Source organism: Heterodontus francisci, chromosome 44 (genome assembly GCF_036365525.1).
Source record: "Heterodontus francisci isolate sHetFra1 chromosome 44, sHetFra1.hap1, whole genome shotgun sequence".
NCBI lineage: Eukaryota > Metazoa > Chordata > Chondrichthyes > Heterodontiformes > Heterodontidae > Heterodontus > Heterodontus francisci.
The window spans coordinates 20,928,940-20,942,091 of NC_090414.1; the positions used below are offsets into that span (position 1 = coordinate 20,928,940).

The 13,152-nt window shown below is 51.8% G+C and overlaps 1 protein-coding gene across 1 annotated transcript in view; it reads left to right on the plus strand.

The window, feature by feature from the left end:
• Positions 1 to 13,152, plus strand: part of LOC137355947 (serine/threonine-protein kinase MRCK alpha-like) — a 71,191-nt gene that overhangs the window by 7,424 nt on the left and 50,615 nt on the right. The window contains exon 2 of the mRNA XM_068021644.1: positions 12,496 to 12,587. Within this exon, the coding sequence (XP_067877745.1) occupies positions 12,496 to 12,587 (92 nt within the window). The remainder of the gene's footprint in view (positions 1 to 12,495; positions 12,588 to 13,152) is intronic.

Below are 13,152 nucleotides of genomic sequence, written 5' to 3' on the forward strand. Positions count from 1 at the left end.
TAGGAGTATTTGATGTGCTATCTGTTAATACCATGGACCCAGTTAATTTAAGCAGCTGGTATATCAAAGCTCTCCCATTTTCTCACCTCACTCTCATTCCCTCTTACCCCAGTGGGAGATCCCCTGTTATGCAGATTGTAAGGTTCTCCAGTTCCATTGACTGTGCCACTTTTGCTGGTACATCTGCCATTAAGTGGAGGTAGAATGTGAACATGGGCATGGCACAGTCAGCCATCGATGCCCAGCTCGGAGGTTGGCAGTGTGAGGGCAGGATTACTCTCCTTCGATGCCCCCCACCCCACAGAATCAGCCACCCCAACCCCCCGACATTGACCGGAAGCCGGGACCTGGGGGTATTGGGGGAGAAAGCGAGAGCTGGTGCCTTGGCGGAGGAGGGGGTTAACAGATATAACATTTCTGTCCAAGCTGTGGTGAGATTGAGATCAGGTTCTGTTGTCAGAAAGAATAATCTCAACGGTGAAGAATCCTGTTCGGCTGTTGCAATCCATGCCCCGCGGCTGGGCACGGTTCACCTACAGGATGTCAGAAGGACGGTGATTCGAATTCCAATATCTCTCCCTATGCGAGGTGCCACACTCACCTTCGTGTTCAAATCCCTCCGTGACCTCGCCCCCCTCTCTATCTCTAACCTCCTCCAATAACAGTAACATCAAAGGTTATTGCAGAAAATAAAAGCTCACGGTGTAGGGGGTAACATATTGGCATGGATAGAAGATTGGCTAGCTAACAGGAAACAGAGAATAGGCATAAATGGGTCACTTTCTGGTTGGTGAGATGTAACGAGTGGTGTACCACAGGGATTTGTGCTGGGGTCTCAACTTTTTACAATTTATATAAATGATTTAGATGAAGGGAACGAAGGTATGGTTGCTAAATTTGCTGATGACACAAAGATAGGTGGGAGAATACATTGTGAAGGGGACATAAGGGGGCTACAAAGGGATATAGATAGATTAATTGAGTGGGCAAAGATCTGGCAAATGGAGTATAATGTGGGAAAGTGGGAAATTGTCCACTTTGGCAGGAAGAATAAAAAAAGAAGCATATTATCTAAACGGTGAGAGATTGCAGAGCTCTGCGATGCAGAGGGATCTGGGTCTCCTAGTGCACGAATCGCAAAGGTTAGAATGCAGGTACAGCAAGTAATTAGAATGTAAAGCAAATAGAATATTATTGTTTATCGCGAGGGGGAATTGAATACAAAAGTAGGGAGGTTATGCTTCAGTTATACAGGGCATTGGTGAGACCACATCTGGGGTCCTGTGTGCAGTATTGGTGAGACCACATCTGGAGTACAGTGTACAGTATTGGTGAGACCACATCTGGAGTATTGTGTACAGTATTGGTGAGACCACATCTGGAATACTGTGTACAGTATTGGTGAGACCACATCTGGGGTATTGTGTACAGTATTGGTGAGACCACATCTGGAATACTGTGTACAGTATTGGTGAGACCACATCTGGAGTACTGTGTACAGTACTGGTCTCCTTATTTAAGGAAGGATGTAAATGCGTTGGAGGCAGTACAGAGAAGGTTTACTAGACTAATACCTGGAATGGGCGGGTTGTCTTATGAGGAAAGATTGGACAGGTTAGGCTTGTATCCGCTGGAGTTTAGAAGAGTAAGAGGCAACTTGATTGAAACATATAAGATCCTGAGGGTCTTGACAGGGTGGATGTGGAAAGGATGTTTCCCCTTGTGGGAGAATCTAGAACTAGGGGTCACTGTTTAAAAATAAGGGGTCGCCCATTGAAGACAGAGATCAGAAGACATTTTTCTCAGAGGGTCGTGAGTCTTTGGAATTCTCTTCCTCAAAAGGCAGTGGAAGCAGAGTCTTTGAATATTTTTAAGGCAGAGGGAGATAGATTCTTGATAAGCAAGGGGGTGAAAGGTTATCGGGGGTAGGCGGGAATGTGGAGTTGAGTTTACAATCCGATCAGCCGTGATTTTATTGAATGGCGGAGCAGGCTCGAGGGGCCGAGTGGCCTACTCCTACTCCTAATGTGTCTGTTCATTTACATAGCACCTTCAGCACAGTAAACAAAAACGCCGAGATGATTCCCAGCAGTGTTAGTGCACAAAGATTTGACCCCGAGCCACACAAGGAGATATTAGGGACAGGCGATCGAAAGCTCGGTCAAAGAGGTCGGTTTTAAGGAGCGTCTTAAAGGAGGAGAGAGAGAGAGGCGGAGAGATTTAGGGAGGGAATTCCAGAGCTCAGGGCCCCAGGCAGCTGATGGTGGAGCGATGGGAATCGGGGGACGGACAAGGGGCCGGATGTGGAGGAGCGCAGAGATCTCGGAGGGTTGTAGGGGCTGGAGGAGATTATAGCAACAGTTTGAAACCCTCGCACAATGTGGCTGGGTCAGAAACCAGGACCTCCCTCCCTAACAGCACTGTGGGTCTACCTACCCCACACGGTCTGCAGCGGTTCAAGAAGGCAGCTCACCACCACCTTCTCAAGGGCAATTCGGGATGGGTAATAAATGCTGGGCCTGGCCAGCGACGCCCACATCCCATGAAAGAATTTTTTAAAAGCCGCCTGCGGGGTGGGCTCGACACAGTCTTCATTCATTCAGATCCACCTCCATCTTATTTTTGCATCTGATTTGCTTTCCTCAACCAACTGTTGACAACAGAGAGGATTTATTTTCAGCGGGAACCTGGCTGCACCCAGTAGTTATTTATACTCAGATACCTGGTTCGCCCCCAGTTGCAGTATTGTCTGATTCCGGGCCCCGCACTTTGGGAAGGATGTCGAGCCCTCGGAGAGGGTGCGGAGGTGATTTACCGGAATGGTCCCGGGGATGAGGGACTTCGGCAGGAACAGAGGCCTCAGCCACGATGAACCCCCACCCCTGGCTCCGCGGTGGAGCGCGCAGGGTGGGTGCGGTGACAGTGCCCTCAAGGGGGAGCGAGTCGCAGGAGGGAATGAGATCCCGGGGCACCGATGAGTTGCAAACCCACGCTGGAATCGAACCCTCCCAAAGGCCTCACTCCGGCCTACTGATCTGGGCCCCCTCCCAGCCCACGCCCAGGGGGGAAAATAAAATACCGCTCGCCTTTTTGTGTCCTGCTCCCCACTTGTTCCCTGTCCTATTTTAAAGCAGCCCCACTGAATTCGAGGACTTCCCCCTCCCCCTTCCCTGTTTCTACAGGGCGGCCCTGACTTGTGTGTGGAAGACGACCAGGCTCGCCCGGGCTGACAAGGAAGCTGCCTGCTGTTTTGCCTGGACAGGATCCCTATCTGTCGTCCACATTCCTCACTGCTCACGTCAGTCAGCAGCTCTCCCTCGTCTCTGAGTCAGAATATCATGTGTTTTTGAGTTCCACTCCAATCCAGGGCCCACATTCACAGTGCCAGTATCAAAAACGTGAGAAATAAGAGCAGGAGTCGGCCATTCGGCCCCTTCGAGCCTATTCTGACATCCAATAAGATCATGGATGATCGAAATCTTGGCCTCAACTCTACTTTCCTGCCTGTCCCCCATGACCTTTGACTCCTCTATAGGTCACCTCAGCCCTGTATGTTCAATGTCTCGGCCTCCACAGCTCCCTGGGTAGAGGATTCCAAAGATTCACGACCCTCTGAGAGAAGAAACTCCTGGAGGGAGTGCTGCACTGTCGGAGGGTCAGTACTGAGGGAGTGCTGCACTGTCAGAGGGTCAGTACTGAGGGAGTGCTGCACCGTCGGAGGGTCAGTACTGAGGGAGTGCTGCACTGTCCGAGAGTCAGTACTAAGGGAGTGCTGCACTGTCGGAGGGTCAGTACTGAGGGAGTGCTACACTGTCGGAGGGTCAGTACTGAGGGAGTGCTGCACTGTCAGAGAGTCAGGACTGAGGGAGCGTTGCACTGTCGGAGGGTCAGTATTGAGGAAGTGCTGCACTGTCAGAGGGTCAGTACTGAGGGAGTGCTGCACTGTCAGAGGGTCAGTACTGAGGGAGTGCTGCACTGTCGGAGGGTCAGTACTGAGGGAGTGCTGCACTATCGGAGGGTCAGTACTGAGGGAGTGCTGCACTGTCGGAGAGTCAGGACTGAGGGAGCGTTGCACTGTCGGAGGGTCAGTACTGAGGGAGTGCTGCACTGTCGGAGGGTCAGTACTGAGGGAGTGCTGCACTGTCAGAGAGTCAGGACTGAGGGAGCGTTGCACTGTCGGAGGGTCAGTACTGAGGGAGTGCTGCACTGTCGGAGGGTCAGTACTGAGGGAGCGCTGCACTGTCAGAGGGTCAGTACTGAGGGAGTGCTGCACTGTCGGAGGGTCAGTACTGAGGGAGCGCTGTACCGTCGGAGGGTCAGTACTAAGGGAGTGCTGCACTGTCGGAGGTGCCGTCTTTCGGATGAGACATTAAACCCAGGCCCCCGTCTGCCCTCTCGGGTGGGTGTAAAAGATCCCACGGCCACTATTGGAAGAAGAGCAGGGGAGTTCCCCCCGGTGTCCTGGGGACAATATTTATCCCTCAACCAACATCACTAAAAACAGATGATCCGGGTCATTATCACATTGCAGTTTGCGGGATCTTGCTGTGCTCAAATCGGCTGCCGCCTTTCCGACATTACGACAGTGACCTCACTTCGAAAGATACGGGGCCGTAAGGTGCTTTGGGATGTTGTGAAAGGCGCTATAGAAATGCAGGAACACTGTGAACCGAGGAACGCTGTTGTCGATTGCCTGTCTCCGTGGGTCGACTGACTGAGAGACGCCCTGGGATGGGTGGCGCGGGGGGGGGGCATTTATTTTCCGGCTGGTGTAAACTGACTGTTTGTTTGTGCCTGGAATTCTCTGGATAGAGACTGGATGAAGCAAACCTCCTTGCCCAGCAAGTTTAATCAGTCAGCACATGTCTGAGAAGTGTTGGAATGTAAACCGAGAGGACTTGAGATGCCCCACCCTGCACCCTGGCTCCAAAAGCAGAGAGCGCTGAGGTTATAGGAGTGACTGTTGTGTTTTTTTTTCTTTTGCTTGCAAAATATAATTTTGTTGCCATAGCAATGGTTGAGAGGCCATTGAGAGAGGAGTTACAGGGGAAGGTTCCTATACTGGCATTGGGTAGCACGTGCACTCTCTTGCCTCTGAGTCAGAAGCTGTGTCATTCCAGTCCCACCCCAGAGGCTTGAACCCTTGAGGCAGGCCAACACACCCAGTGCCAGGACTGAGGGAGTGCTGCACTGTCAGGGGTGCCGTCTTTCAGATGAGACATTGAACCCAACTGCCCTCTCGGGTGGGTGTAAAAGATCCCACGGCCACTATTGGAAGCAGAGCAGGGGGAGTTCTCCCCAATGTCCTGGGCTCAATATTTATCCCTCAACCCAACGTCACTAAAAAAAAATTTATCTGGTCATTATCACATCACTGTGTGTGGGATCTTGCTGTGCAGAAATGAGCTGCCGTGTTTCCCCACATTACAACAGTGACTACACTTCAAAAGCACTTCATTGGCTGTGAAGCCAAGGTTGTTAAAGAAATTGTAAATATTTTTCTATTCGTTCGTTGGGCGTCGCTGACCAGGCCCAGCATTTACTGCCCATCCTTAATTGCCCCTCGAGAAGGTGGTGGTGGTGAGCTGCCTTCTTGAACCGCTGCAGTCCGTGTGGGGTAGGTACACCCACACTGCTGTTAGGGAGCGAGTTCCAGGATTTTGACCCAGCGACAGTGAAGGAACGGCCGATATAGTTCCAAGTCAGGATGGTGTGTGGCTTGGAGGGGGAACTTGCAGGTGGTGGTGTTCCCATGTATCTGCTGCCCTTGTCCTTCTAGTTGGTAGAGGTTGTGGGTTTGGAAGGTCTTGTCGAAGGTTTGTCGAAGGAGCCTTGGTGCGTTGCTGCAGTGCATCTTGTAGATGGTACACACTGCTGCCACTGTGCGTCGGTGGTGGAGGGAGTGAATGTTTGTAGATGGGGTGCCGATCAAGCGGGCTGCTTTGTTCTGGATGGTGTTGAGCTTCTTGAGTGTTGTTGGAGCTGCACCCATCCAGGCAAGTGGAGAGTATTCCATCACACTCCTGACTTGTGCCTTGTAGATGGTGGACAGGCTTTGGGGAGTCAGGAGGTGAGTTACTCACCGCAGGATTCCCAGCCTCTGACCTGCTCTTGTAGCCACAGTATTTATATGGCTACTCCAGTTCAGTTTCTGGTCAATGGTAACCCCCCAGGATGTTGATAGTGGGGGATTCAGCGATGGTAATGCCGTTGAATGTCAAGGGGAGATGGTTAGATTCTCTCTTGTTGGAGATGGTCATTGCCTGGCACTTGTGTGGCGCGAATGTTACTTGCCACTTATCAGCCCAAGCCTGGATATTGTCCAGGTCTTGCTGCATTTCTACACGGACTGCTTTAGTATCTGAGGAGTCGCGTATGGTGCTGAACATTGTGCAATCATCAGCGAACATCCCCACTTCTGACCTTCTGATTGAAGGAAGGTCATTGATGAAGCAGCTGAAGATGGTTGGGCCGAGGACACTACCCTGAGGTACTCCTGCAGTGACGTCCTGGGAGCTGAAATGATTGACCTCCGACAACCACAACCATCTTCCTTTGTGCTCGGTATGGCTCCAGCCAGCGGAGAGTTTTCCCCCTGATTCCCATCGACTTCAGTTATGCCAGGGGTCCAGTTAAATGCTGCCTTGATGTCAAGGGCAGTCACTCTCACCTCACCTCTGGAATACAGCATTTCCATGCTTGTCCAAGGCTGTAATGAAGTTTGGAGATGACTGGTCTTGGCAGAACCCAAACTGTTCTTTGGTGAGCTGATTATTGATGAGCAGATGCTTTGTGGTAGCACTGTTAATGACCCCTAGTGTCAGTAATGGTGACCGTGAAATTATTGAATTGTTGTAAAAACCACTAATGTCCTTTCGGGAAGGAAATCTGCTGTCCTTACCCGGTCTGGCCTACATGTGACTCCAGACCCACAGCAATGTGGTTGACTTTTACATGCCCTCTGAAACGGCCTAGCAAGCCACTCAGTTGTATCTAACCACTATCGAAAAGTCAAACCTAACAGCACTGTGGGTGTACCTACCCCACACGGACTGCAGCGGTTCAAGAAGGCAGCTCACCACCACCTTCTCAAGGGCAACTAGGGATGGGCAACAAATGCTGGGCCTGGCCAGCGACGCCCACATCACATAAAAGAAAAACCTTTCAACACTTTGGTGATTGTGTGTAGATTGATGGGGTGATAATTGGCCGATTTGGATTTGTCCTGCATAGTCGGAGGGGCAGTACTGAGGGAGTGCTGCACTGTCGGAGGGGCAGTACTGAGGGAGTGCTGCACTGTCGGAGGGGCAGTACTGAGGAGTGCTGCACTGTTGGAGGGTCAGTACTGAGGGAGTGCTGCACTGTCGGAGGGGCAGTACTGAGGGAGTGCTGCACAGTCGGGGGGTCAGTACTGAGAGAGTGTCGCACTGACGGAGCAGCAGTACTGAGGGAGTGCTGCACAGTCGGGGGGTCAGTACTGAGAGAGTGTCGCACTGACGGAGCAGCAGTACTGGGGGAGTGCTGCACTGTCGGAGGGTCAGTACTGAGGGAGTGCTGCACTGTCAGAGGGTCAGTACTGAGGGAGTGCTGCACTGTCAGAAGGGCAGTACTGAGGGAGTACTGCACTGTTGGAGGGGCAGTACTGAGGGAGTGCTGCACTGTCGGAGGGGCAGTACTGAGGGGGTGTTACACTGTTGGAGGGGCAGTACTGAGGGAGTGCTGCACTATTGGAGGGGCAGTACTGAGGGAGTGCTGCACTGTTGGAGGGGCAGTACTGAGGGAGTGCTGCACTGTTAGAAGGGCAATACTGAGGGAGTGTTACACTGTTGGAGGTGCAGTACTGAGGGAGTGCTGCACTGTTAGAAGGGCAGTACTGAGGGAGTACTGCACTATCGGAGGGGCAGTACTGAGGGAGTGCTGCACTGTTGGAAGGGCAGTACTGAGGGAGTGCTGCACTATCGGAGGGGCTGTACTGAGGGAGTGCTGCACTGTTGGAGGGGCAGTACTGAGGGAGTGCTGCACTGTTGGAAGGGCAGTACTGAGGGGGTGTTACACTGTTGGAGGGGCAGTACTGAGGGGGTGCTGCACTGTTGGAGGGGCAGTACTGAGGGAGTGCTGCACTGTTGGAGGGGCAGTACTGAGGGAGTGCTGCACTGTTGGAAGGGCAGTACTGAGGGAGTGCTGCACTGTTGGAAGGGCAGTACTGAGGGAGTGCTGCACTATCGGAGGGGCAGTACTGAGGGGGTGCTACACTGTTGGAAGGGCAGTACTGAGGGAGTGCTGCACTATCGGAGGGGCAGTACTGAGGGAGTGCTGCACTGTTGGAAGGGCAGTACTGAGGGAATGCTGCACTATCGGAGGGGCAGTACTGAGGGAGTGCTGCACTGTTGGAGGGGCAGTACTGAGGGAATGCTGCACTATCGGAGGGGCAGTTCTGAGGGAGTGCTGTACTGTCGGAAGGGCGGTATTGAGGGAGTGCTGCACTGTTGGAGGGGCAGTACTGAGGGAGTGCTGCACTGTTGGAGGGGCAGTACTGAGGGAGTGCTACACTGTCGGAAGGGCGGTATTGAGGGAGTGCTACACTGTCGGAAGGGCGGTATTGAGGGAGTGCTGCACTGTTGGAGGGGCAGTACTGAGGGGGTGCTACACTGTTGGAGGGGCAGTACTGAGGGAATGCTGCACTATCGGAGGGGCAGTACTGAGGGAGTGCTGCACTGTTGGAGGGGCAGTACTGAGGGGGTGCTACACTGTCGGAGAGGCAGTACTGAGGGGGTGCTACACTGTTGGAGGGGCAGTACTGAGGGGGTGCTACACTGTTGGAGGGGCAGTACTGAGGGAATGCTGCACTATCGGAGGGGCAGTACTGAGGGAGTGCTGCACTGTTGGAGGGCAGTACTGAGGGAGTGCTGCACTGTTGGAGGGGCAGTACTGAGGGGGTGCTACACTGTCGGAGAGGCAGTACTGAGGGGGTGCTACACTGTTGGAGGGGTAGTATTGAGGGTGTGCTGCCTTTTTGTGGACAGGACACACCTGGGGGATTTTCTGCATTGTCGGGTAGATGCCAGTGTTGTAGCTGTACTGGAACAGTTTGGCTAGGGGTGCGGCTAGTTCTGGAGCACAGGTCTTCAGTACTATTGCCGGAATGTTGTCAGGGCCCATAGCCCTTGCAGTATCCAGTGAATCGAATTGGCTGAAGTCCGGCATCTGTGATGCTGGGGACTTCAGGAGGAGGCCGAGATGGATCATCAACTCGGCACTTCTGGCTGAAGATAGTTGCAAATGCTTCAGCCTTGTCTTTCGCACTGATGTGCTGGGCTCCCCCATCATTGAGGATGGGGATGTTTATGGAACCTCCTCCTCCAGATGCAGGTTCTTGGTGTCACTTGTTCATTTTGGTTGCTTTTAATTCTCTGAGGCAACACAAAGCACTGGAGCCACGACTTTTAGGTAATTGGCCATCGAACAGAGGGGGGAGATGAGAATTTTTTTAATACAGTGAGTTGTTGTGATCTGGAACGCGCTGCTTGGAAGGGCGGTGGAAGCAGATTCAATAGTAACTTTCAAAAGGGAATTGGAAAAATACTTATATAGAGTTATAGTGTCACAGTCAGAGTTATACAGCACAGAAACAGGCCTTTCGGCCCATCGAGTCTGTGCCGGCCATCAAGCACCTATCTATTCTAATCCCATTTTCCAGCACTTGGCCTGTAGCCTTGTATGCTATGGTGTTTCAAGTGCTCATCTAAATACTTCTTAAATGTTGAGAGTTCCTGCCTTACCTTAAACCTGTGCCCCCTGGTTATTGACACCTTCACTAAGGAAAAAAGTTTCTTCCTATCTACCCTATCTGTGCCCCTCATAATTTTGTATACCTCAATCAGGTCCCCCCTCAGCCTTCTCTGCTCTAAGGAAAACAACCCTAGCCTACCCAGTCTCTCTTCATAGCTGAAATGCTCCAGTCCAGGTAACATCCTGGTGAATCTCCTCTGCAGCCTCTCGAGTGCAGTAACATCCTTCCTATAGGGTGGTGACCAGAACTGTACACAGTACTCCAGCTGTGGCCTAACTAGTGTTTTATTACAGCTCCATCATAACCTCCCTGCTCTTATAGTCTACGTCTCGGCTAATAAAGGCAAGTATCCCATATGCTTTCCTAACCACCTTATCTACCTGTGCTGCTGCCTTCAGTGATCTATGGACAAGTACACCAAGGTCCCTCTGACCCTCTGTACTTCCTAGGGTCCTACCACCCATTGCATATTCCCTTGACTTGTTAGTCCTCCCAAAATGCATCACCTCACACTTCTCAGGATTAAATTCCATCTGCCACTGCTCCGCCCATCTTACCACCCCATCTATATCTCCATGTAATCTAAGGATTTCCTCCTCACTATTTACGACACCACCAATTTTCATGCCATCTGTGAACTTACTGATCATACCTCCTATATCCACGTCTAAATCATTAATGTACACTACAAACAGCAAGGGTCCCAGCACTGAACCCTTTGGTACACCACTGGTCACAGGCTTCCACTCGCAAAAACAACCCTCGACCATCACCCTCTGCCACTAAGCCAATTTTGGATCCAATTTGCCAAATTGCCCTGGATCCCATGGGCTCTTACCTTCTTGACCAATCTCCCATGTGGGACCTTATCAAAAGCCTTACTGAAGTCCATGTAGACGACATCAACTGCTTTACCCTCATCTACACATCTAGTCACCTCCTCGAAAAATTCAATCAAGTGTGTTAGACATGATTTCCCCCGACAAAGCCATGCTGACTATTCCTGATTAATCCCTCCCTCTCCAAGTGGAGATTAATCCCGTCCCTCAGAAGTTTTCATTTATTTAGAGATACAGCACTGAAACAGGCCCTTCAGCCCACCGAGTCTGTGCTGACCATCAACCACTCATTTATACTAATCCTACATTAATCCTATATTCCCTACCACATCCCCACAATTCTCCTACCACCTACCTACACTAGGGACAATTTACAATGGCCAATTTACCTAACAACCTGCAAGTCTTTGGCTGTGGGAGGAAACCAGAGCACCCGGCGGAAACCCACGCGGTCACAGGGAGAACGTGCAAACTCCACACAGACAGTACCCAGAATCGAACCCGGGTCGCTGGAGCTGTGAGGCCGCGGTGCTAACCACTGCGCCACTGTGCCGCCCCAATAGTTTTTCCCAATAGTTTCCCTACCATTATGTTTCAATCAAGTCACCTCTGGCAGAACCCTTAGGAGTATTGACAGGCAGAGAGATCTGGGCGTACAGGTCCACAGGTCACTGAAAGTGGCAACGCAGGTGGATAAGGTAGTCAAGAAGGCATACGGCATGCTTGCCTTCATCGGTCGGGGCATAGAGTATAAAGATTGGCAAGTCATGCTGCAGCTGTACAGAACTTTAGTTAGGCCACACTTAGAATATTGCATGCAATTCTGGTCGCCACACTACCAGAAGGATGTGGAGGCGTTGGAGAGGGTACAGAGGAGGTTTACCAGGATGTTGCCTGGTCTGGAGGGCATTAGCTATGAGGAGAGGTTGGATAAACTCGGATTGTTTTCACTGGAACGATGGAGGTGGAGGGGCGACATGATAGAGGTTTACAAAGTTATGAGTGGCATGGACAGAGTGGATAGTCAGAAGCTTTTTCCCAGGGTGGACGAGTCAGTTACTAGTGGACATAGGTTTAAGGTGAGAGGGGCAAAGTTTAGAGGGGATGTGCGAGGCAAGTTCTTTACACAGAGGGTGGTGAGTGCCTGGAACTTGCTGCCGGGGGAGGTGGTGGAAGCAGGTACAATAGCGACATTTAAGAGGCATCTTGACAAATACATGAATAGGAAGGGAATAGAGGGATACGGTCCCCGGAAGTGCAGAAGGTTTTAGTTTAGGCAGGCATCAAGATCGGCGCAGGCTTGGAGGGCCAAATGGCCTGTTCCTGTGCTGTACTGTTCTTTGTTCTTTGACTCTTCTAAATTCCAGCAGATACAAGCCTAGCCTGTCCAATTTTCCTCGTAAGACAGCCCGCCCATTCTAGGTATTTGTCGAGTAAACCTTCTCTGTATTTCCGGCAACATGTTTACATCCTTCCTTAAATAATTGAAAAGGAAAAATTTGCAGGGCTCTGGGGTAAAAGAGGTGGGGGGGGGGGTGGTGGTGGGGGGGAAGTGGGACTAATCGGATAGGTCTTTCAAAGAGCTAGCACAGACACAAAGGGCCAAATGGCCTCCGATGTTGCGCAATTCTGTTTTGTGCTGAGCCTGGACGGGAATTATGGCCCACCCACCTCTCCTAAGGGAGTGGCCATCCTCCCACAGCCAGTCCCTTGAGCGTTTAGGTGGCTATTCGAACCTGGGGGGCATCACAGCGCAGGCTGTGGTCCTGTCCACATTTACGATTCGCTCAGATTGGAAGATGTCAATTTTTTTTGTGTGTGTTTTGTTCTCTCTCTCTCTCTCTCTCTCTCTCTCTCTCTCTCCAGTCAGTCCCTTCGCCTCGAAGGTGAAAGAGATGCGTCTTCAACGGGACGACTTCGAGATTCTGAAGGTCATTGGCCGTGGAGCCTTCGGGGAGGTAAGAGGGCACGGGACGGGATCCCGGGGGTCAGGAATGAGGAACGACAAAGAGAGGGAGCGCGTGGAGCCCTGAGCGGCAACATCAGATTCCGAGACCCGGGCCCATTGGGGGCTCCCAGGTCCGTCTCCGGCCTCCCCCACCCCACCGCACCCCCCCAGGGCCCGTCATGGAGGCCTGGGCGCTAGATGGGTGCCGAGGCCCTGTGTCCAGTGCCGAGCTCTCCCCAGAGTGCAGGGCAAGGGCAGCTAGCCAGCGAGGGTGAGCCAGTAGCTGGAGGGGTTAACAGCTGAATCGGTGCAGTGGGGCTGAGAAGAACTTCCCGAACAAAGGCAGCTATTATGGAGCAGGAATTGGCAGTCCCATTCCCGATTAATATCAGGGAGGAAACAGCAAGCGAAACCGCTGCAGTTTACTTTCACATTGACTGACTGATCCAGTTCTGAGTTACAATGCAAACTAATTACTGATCAAAGGCTGGAGATAAAACAACACGTCCTCCACTGCCTGTCTCTGTCCTGTCGGGTATGTCTTCTCTCTCTGTCTGACTCTCACTGTCTCACTC